General features: G+C 42.1%; 1 protein-coding gene across 2 annotated transcripts; it reads right to left on the reverse strand.

Moving 5' to 3' along the window:
* Nucleotides 1-219: 219 nt before the first annotated feature.
* LOC139468427 (uncharacterized) lies at nucleotides 220-7,726 on the reverse strand. Of its 2 annotated transcripts, none has more exons than XM_071250385.1 (2): nucleotides 7,613-7,726; nucleotides 220-5,845 (listed from the first exon to the last, which is right to left on the reverse strand). In XM_071250385.1, exon 2 carries the CDS (start codon nucleotides 5,695-5,697, stop codon nucleotides 3,427-3,429), a length of 2,271 nt encoding a protein of 756 aa, XP_071106486.1. In that variant the 5' UTR covers nucleotides 5,698-5,845; nucleotides 7,613-7,726; the 3' UTR covers nucleotides 220-3,426. The 2 variants fall into 2 exon arrangements, with proteins under 2 accessions (XP_071106486.1, XP_071106488.1); XM_071250387.1 differs by having other exon boundaries at nucleotides 7,609-7,726.
* Between the last annotated feature and the right edge of the window lie 371 nt (nucleotides 7,727-8,097).

Genomic DNA, 8,097 nt, shown 5'->3' on the forward strand with positions numbered 1-8,097 from the left:
TTCACCCCGACACGCTTATGACAACCGGAGAATCCATAGCAATGACTGAACAATGAAAAATCGACTTCAACTTCGCCCTGTTTACATATTTATGGCGTCTGCTTGAATGTTTTGTACCTTGGCAACAAGACACACACGCGCCGGTAGATCGAGAACTGACGCGTGTAGTTTTTATAAACTAAATATCGATCCCCCCCCCCCCGCCCCCCCCTACCGTTATTGATATTCTTTAGGGTTGTCACAACAGTGTGTTTGTGATTAACGCACCACCCAGCAACATTGTGTGTACATGCATGGTGAACGTTATGAATAGGTAGTGTGTAAATACCCATTTCTTTGGATTACCTGGTTTGAGCTGAATGATAGTTTAGCGTGTTGTCACAGGTGTGTCGGTGTTACGAATATTCTGTGGGCACGTTCTCATTATGCCACCTACCCAATACCCACTCACTCACTCACTCACTCACTCACTCAAGGGCAAAACTTACCATGGGGTCTGTTTCTCTCTCACACAAACTGCGTTAGCCAGGCTACTGTCACTCAGTAACTGAGTAAGAAATAATGTCACTCAGTAACTGAGTAAGAAATAATGTCACTCAGTAACTGAGTAAGAAATAATGTCACTCAGTAACTGAGTAAGAAATAATGTCACTCAGTAACTGAGTAAGAAATAATGTCACTCAGTAACTGAGTAAGAAATAATGTCACTCAGTAACTGAGTAAGAAATAATGTCACACAGTAACTGAGTGAGAAATAACACTGAAATAACACTGAAATAACACTAAAATAACACTGAATAGTTTGATCAAACTTGATACACATTTAAAGCTAAGAAAGATCAACGCTGAAACACAACTCAAGACATCACTGCGATGGTATCATTCTCTTCTTATTTCGCCTGATGACGTAATGTCGGGAACCACTATCATACTGATTCAGACAGGAATAGTGAGTCAGTGAGTTGGGTTTAACGCCGCTTTTAACAGTATTCCATTTATCAGCTTCAAGTGGGAGGAAAGCCCGAAGTGATGCAGGTCTCAGACTTTTACCACTTCGGTGAAGCCCACGAGCACAGGTATGGTGCTGACAAACTTAGAAACATAATAGGGGCGAACCTGGATTCGAACCAACAATCATAGGTTTCTGGCGTGCCCAAGGGACGCAACTCTGCACAGCGAATCGCGGTGCCTCAGACGACTGGGCCACCCGTGACCCCCTCTACAAGCGAAGTCAATTTGATACTTCATCAGACAAAGCAGTACTACCTACATGCATAGTAAGTTTATTAATAAATTTATAATGTCAAATTTCAAATTCTGGCTAGCTATCTGTGTGTCCGGATCCTGTACACACATGTCGAAATGACATGTGTCATGTCATATTATGCATTTACAGCGGTGTCAGCGGGAAAGCTAATGTCAGACGTGAATCTTACATGCATAAAAAATGTATCAGGTAGCCCTGGTAGAAATATTTTTACATAAATTTCTTATCATATTAGTCGGAAATATGTAGCAATACTGCCTTGAACATCGTGACTGATATCAGTGTTTGTTTTGTTTGTTTATTTGTTATTTGTTGTTTAACGCCTCACTCAGCAATATTCCAGCTATATGACGGCGGTCTGTAAATAATCGAGTCTGGACCAGACAATCAAGTGATTGACATCATGGACATCTGTCCACGCAATTGGGATACGATGACATGCATCAACCAAGTCAGCGACCCCGACCACCCGATCCCGTCGTCGCCTCTTACGACAAGCATAGTCGCCTTGATATCAGTGGATTAATTTCAATTTCCTCCTTACATATCAGGGCGGATAATTCATGACCGACTGTCATATTTTACATCAATAAATATGACATATTGTACATAACATTCATGTAAAGACGTGCAGACCTGACAAGGATTTCATCCGTTTACAAAACGTGTCAATCGATTTATCATTCCTCCATGTCAGAATGATGAGATCTGATTGGTCCACGTGATCTTGATAAAATTGTGTAACCCGCCTTGGAGGGTAATAAATTTCTCAGCGGGGGAATAAATCTTTCATACGAGCACTAAACGCTGCACGTGCATTTCTGAGAGACACGTTGCATAGTGCAAGCTAACCTCAGGTCAATCGAAGAGCTGTTTTCTATCAATTTGGAAATTTTTAAAAATTATTTTACATATTAAAATATCTTAAAACATGTCGTTAAGATACATTCGTTGTAGCAGGATCAAGAGGGGTACATGAGGTTTTATGCGGGTTTATGCACCCGAAGTCGAGTATCCAGTGACTGGATACGGGTAGGTTAATCCCTCTTGTCGACTTCGTGAGATTTTGGCAAATAAAGGCTTAACGGTACAACAGACCATGTTGTTGCAAGCCGTCAGTCCGGATCACACAAAATTGTGGCATTTCTGATTTTTATTTACCATTTTATATATCATTATCATATCACAGTCGTGCACACAAACACATAGATATATATGCGGTTGACAAGATGTATGGCATGTGAAGATGATCTTGCAATATCTGTATTTCCAGCAACAAGGTTATGCTTTAACGATCCCAGGCGGGTGAAATCCGCTGTTCGACTGCCTGGGAATAGTATCACATCGAAAGATCGACTTCCTATGCAGACACCTTCATGCGTCCCTCGTTAGGTTTCATACCACTCGAGGGGCGGTCGGGTAGCCTAGTGGTTAAAGAGTTCGCTCGTCACGCCGAAGACCCGGGTTCGATTCCCGAGATGGGTACAATGTGTGAATCCCATTTCTGGTGTCCCCCGCCGTGATATTGCTGGAATATTGCTACAAGCGGTGTAAAACCATACTCACTCACTCACTCATACCACTCGCCACCGGACTCCAGCTCGTGCTATAAAACCTACCTCGGGACGCATAAAACCCAATGTACGCCTCGTTATACTGCTACAACTTATAGTGAACAACTAAAATGTTTATTCTGAAAGAAATCGTCAATTGTCAATGATGTGATTTTAAATCAGGTCTTTTCAAAAGGAGTAAACATTAACAAATACCCACGTGAGCAAATTTTGTTTCGGGTATTCATCTGTGACATATTCACAACTTGTAATGTGCGTTAGGTTATTTCTTTAACGATTGTACGTATTGTGTACACCTACAGGTGAACTTGCACCATAAGTCTAGTTGCCTGTTATATTGATTTACGTTAAGCCTGAGTGTATATATTGAATAGACAAGACTCTTAGCGACCAACAAATGAAGTTATGCCTGGTGAACACAGTACGAATTCATGCAACAACGGATTGTTTACATAATTGATACGTCAATCGATACAATGCACATGTTCACTTCACCCTACGTCAAAGCGTTTACAAGCTATGTGAAAAGAAACCAAAAACACTCAAGTTGTGTGATAAAATTGAAGTCAACGAAGCACACGTCATTTATGTATCAAGTCCCTTTGCCAACTTCAGAAGATATTCCTGACTGTTGGCCTTTGTTCTGACACCCTTTCCCCGTATATAGTCTCTCAATTCAGGCCGACTCATACTGTCCAACTCAACGACTTCAACTGGTTGGCTGTTTATGCGATCCAGTTTAGCTCGCTTCGCTTGTCGATTAAGTCGGATCTCCTCGTTCCAATATTCAGGTTTTCGCTTGGTGTATTGTCGTTTGTCTCTTTTGGACTTGGAACTTTCTTCCATGCGTTTGCAGATCTGGAGAGCCTCGACGGTGGGGTCCCACTTGTTTGATTTTCGTTGATGTATCTTCTTTATAACATCATTTCGCTTCTCGAAAGCTTGGCAGCTGAACGATCTCAACGTACCAAATTTACGTATCATAAAGGGTACGTGGTACACCATGCAATGAACATAGGGAGTTATGTTCTTTTCGCTGTATCCTGGTAGGTGTTTATCAAGTGATAAGAACGTTTGTACCCAACGTCTGGATAAATGAAACACTTCCTCCGCATCCACATCCCCCGGGGATGTGATTTTGCTATGTATATCATATAACAAAGACCAAAGGCTAAGGACTTTCTCCTCTGTATTTGGTTTGAGCTTACCTTTTAATTTGTAGGGAAGCTTCGCCAGAAGTTTTCTCTTTTCTTGACCAGTCAAACTCGTCCATTTCAATTTCCTGGTTTCTTTTTCCTCCCAAAATGAAAACGATACTCCACAGGATTTGATGGCCTCTACAAGTTTGTCCATATGTGTAGGCTTTTCTCTCGATGTTGTTCGTTCTTCTTCATCTCGTGTCTTTACCTCATCAATCAGGTTCTTCTCCAAAAGATCCGTAATTCGGAGCAGGAGGTGTAGCTCATCTAGTATGAAGTCCTCCACCTCAATTTTCAAGAGAGGAGTGTGTTGAACCCCGAACTCACATTGCACAGCATGGTCTGTTATTTGTCTCCAGGTCCTCTTCATGTCGTCGCTGTTGAAGTAGTCCAATGGGTGTGCCATGTTGTGTCTGTCACCTCTATGCATCAAACACCAAGCGCAGGCGTGATTGCAGGAGACTCCTCCAAGTCCAAGGATTGTCAGGATCATCTTCATGTCAGCACAGAAAACAATCTTAACTGCTACAGTCTTGTCATCTATATTCACGTGTCCATCTTCAATTACGGAGTTAATTTCTTCGAATAAAGGCTGTAACGAAGTTTTGAGTTTGATATAGTCTTCTCTGCAGTTTAAGATAGCCAGAGTTTTAATATCATCTGTAGCATAGCTATCCGACATGTCTACCAACCGAAATGAAAATACCACATAGCTGGATATGCGACTGACATGGGTTCCGTCAACGCTTAACTGAACCATGACTTTATTCTGTTGGGGATTTTCTTTCAAGACGTCTTGTAACTTTTTGTGAAGTTCACATCTAAAGCTAATCCTTGCTCCATTGACATCGCCCGGTACTCGCTCGATATTGAAGGTAGCAGTCATTTCGCGACGGGTATTGATAACTGAATGTGTGCGGGGTAGGTTCGGATATAATTGTGCAATTTCGTGATAAGCAGCCTCACTTATACAAAACCTGTCCATGATACCAACAACAGAGCGAAGGTTGTCAGACTTCATCAGTTTCTGGCCATCGGTGTCATAGCAAACTTGGCACTCTTTGCCTATGGGCGAAGTCATAACGATAGCTTTGGGGGAAAGCTGATACTCGGAGAGGAAGGTAAGACTCTTCTGCGACCGTTTCTTGATCAGTGCCAGACGTCGTTGTTGTTGTCTTTTGTTCAGATCGTCAAAATTCTCCCCTTTATTGGCAACCGTTACATCTGGTGAACATCTCACTATCTCATGGGATGCAACCTCTTCCTCATCAAATTTGGTTAAAGGCTTATCAACTTCGATATTATTGTTCACTAATTCTCTTCTGAACAAGGCTAAAGTGAACGTTTGGGTGCCAAAAGTGTACATTTCGTCTGTGGGTATGTTTCCATATCTGCTGCATATTTCAGTACATTGACAAATAAGAGTTTGCTCAATTCTTTCAATCTGCTTTATCCTTGTATTTGTGAGCTGAGTATTGAGCAGGTCTATCATTGAGAAAGCTTCCCGTTTCTGCTTGTTCTTCTTTAGGTCCGCCATGAAGCGGTACGTCAGTTCTAGGGACACAACACCTTCCATGTTGTGTTTCTTCTTCCCAGGGCGCGGTCCTGAAGCTCTGCTATTTGGACTTTCATTGTTTAGATTTGAATTGTTCGACATCTGTAATATTTGGTTATCTCCACCAATGAAAAGACTTACAGTTTACGTGTCACTGCAAGGTCACACAGCAGTGTAGTTCTTCTTGGCGCCATTCAGCTCTCAGCTCGCTTACAGAGGTTCTGAAGGCTGCTCCGTCGTCATGCGGATACTAATAAAAGATAAAATATTTAAAAAGTTAAAGAAACATGTTCCAAATGTTGTTCTTACGTTTACGGAAGTATAAAGTAGGAATATGAGAAGTCAATGAGAGAACTGATTAAATTAACATTGCCCGCAGACACTTGTGACATTTTGCCTACAAAAGCAAAAGAAAAGGGTAGATGACAATTTCATGTACTATCGTATTGTACATTTCCATACCTACCACCCCGTATTGCCCTACCATGTCCTATCACGTCCGATCACCCGACACCCGACACCGCCATATCCTGTCTTTATGCAACCTACCACCCCACAACGCCCTGTCACACCCCATCACACGCCGCCCGACCACACCACATCCTGTCTTAACGCAACCTACCACCCCACAGCGCCCTGTCACACCCCATCACACGCCACCCGACCACACCATATCCTGTCTTAACGCAACCTACCACGCCCCGTTTACTACCGCCATTCGGCCACACGCAAACCTAGAATAACGCCTCCAACAATCTTATAGACAGAAGCCAGAATGGACCGGTAAACACTACGGCGCCGCGCTTTACAGCGAGGCCAATCTTAAAGGGAACTCCACCGAGCGCCAGGCATCGGGAGCCCCAGGCTCTTTGAGCGAATAGATAGTATAGGTCTTCAGCAACCCATGCTTGCCGTAAACTGCGACAATGCTTGTCGTCAGAGGCGACGAACGGGATCGATGTTCAGGTTCGCTGACTTGGTTGATGCATGTCATCGATCCCAATTGCGTGGATCGATGCTCATGATATTAATTAATAATATCACTCAATATTTACAGGCCGCCGCCATATAGCTGCAATATTGTTGAGTGCGGCGTTAAACAACAAAACAAACAAACCAACCAAACGGGACATTTTGACTGGACAGATCAGCCAGAATTTATCAGCGATCAATGTTCAGAAGTGTCAACCAAACACACGCTCTATATGACTGTGTATAGATCACGTCCCGTATCTCCGATAGATTAGTTATCCCACTGGAGCTCATGTGGCCTAATTAGTTCACGCCACTGAACGTGTTTCAACATATCACAAGTTTACGTCAGCTGTCACCGCTGCACACCATACACTACCCCTGTAAGACAGCATATGGCGTAGCATAGCACATAACTTGCATTCTTCATGTGCACGTATTATCGACCGGCCACGCTATTTACATTTCATACACATTTAAATCAATATTCAACAACAATAAAAAAAAGAATTGCAAACAGATAACAAATGTTTATAGCATATTATTATGACGCCCCAACATGTAAGGTATGCAATTAATTGATCGTGGTAATATCACGTAATTACCTTGCTTTAAGTCAATGGTTGTTGGTATTTCGCAAATCAATATACCGTGACAGATCTGTACATGCCACTGCCCATAGCATTATATACTAACGGAGGTTAGGTGAAATGGGTTTAACGTCACGTACAAGATTATTCACTAATACAGAGACGTGCATGCACCTGTGTGCATGTGCGTGTGCGTGTGCGTGTGCGTGTGCGCGTGCGCGTGAGTGTGTGTGTGTGGCTGTTTGTAATAGTCCGGACTAATGCCGATTTGATAGTGCAAGCCCACTGAGATACCATACCGCAGTTTAACATGAACACGCCTCTGACACACAGTATACTCTGAGCCGATAACTGCTTGTTTGATATACCTAATGTCTAGGGCCCGGCAGGCTAACAACAAGTGACATATTTTAACGTCTTTGGCGATAATTATATAACCAAAGCTACGTACTCACCGTTACAATAATTCCAGCAGACTACAACTGTACACGAAGTCAATCGATACCATAGTCACAGTTGTTATTTGACTATGCAGAACGAATGGTTACGTCAGATCTGTAATGTAATTATCTGACTGTCAAGATCAGGCTGACAATCTCCCGTTACCGATTGGTATATATATATATACTCAAGGGGTGGCAGGTTGGTACTTGTCTGAACACTGTACACACATCGTATCCGTTCAGCGAACTCAGGTAGATAAACAGGTAGATCTATAACGAACTTGGACATAAAAGTATGAAATGTTATATACAACATCACTAGACATGATGATTTACCATTTAAAATGTATTTCCTACTTTCCAAGGCATTGTTTTACATGCAGAGATTAGATTACTGTGTGTATTTTCTCATAAACTAATCTGAAATTATGATTTTCTCAGGAATAATATATTCCAATATCGTGTTTTTTTCCACCATATATACTTAAAATTATAAG

This window comes from Haliotis cracherodii, unplaced genomic scaffold (genome assembly GCF_022045235.1).
Source record: "Haliotis cracherodii isolate W230 unplaced genomic scaffold, xgHalCrac1.p SCAF_2, whole genome shotgun sequence".
In the NCBI taxonomy this organism is placed as follows: domain Eukaryota; kingdom Metazoa; phylum Mollusca; class Gastropoda; order Lepetellida; family Haliotidae; genus Haliotis; species Haliotis cracherodii.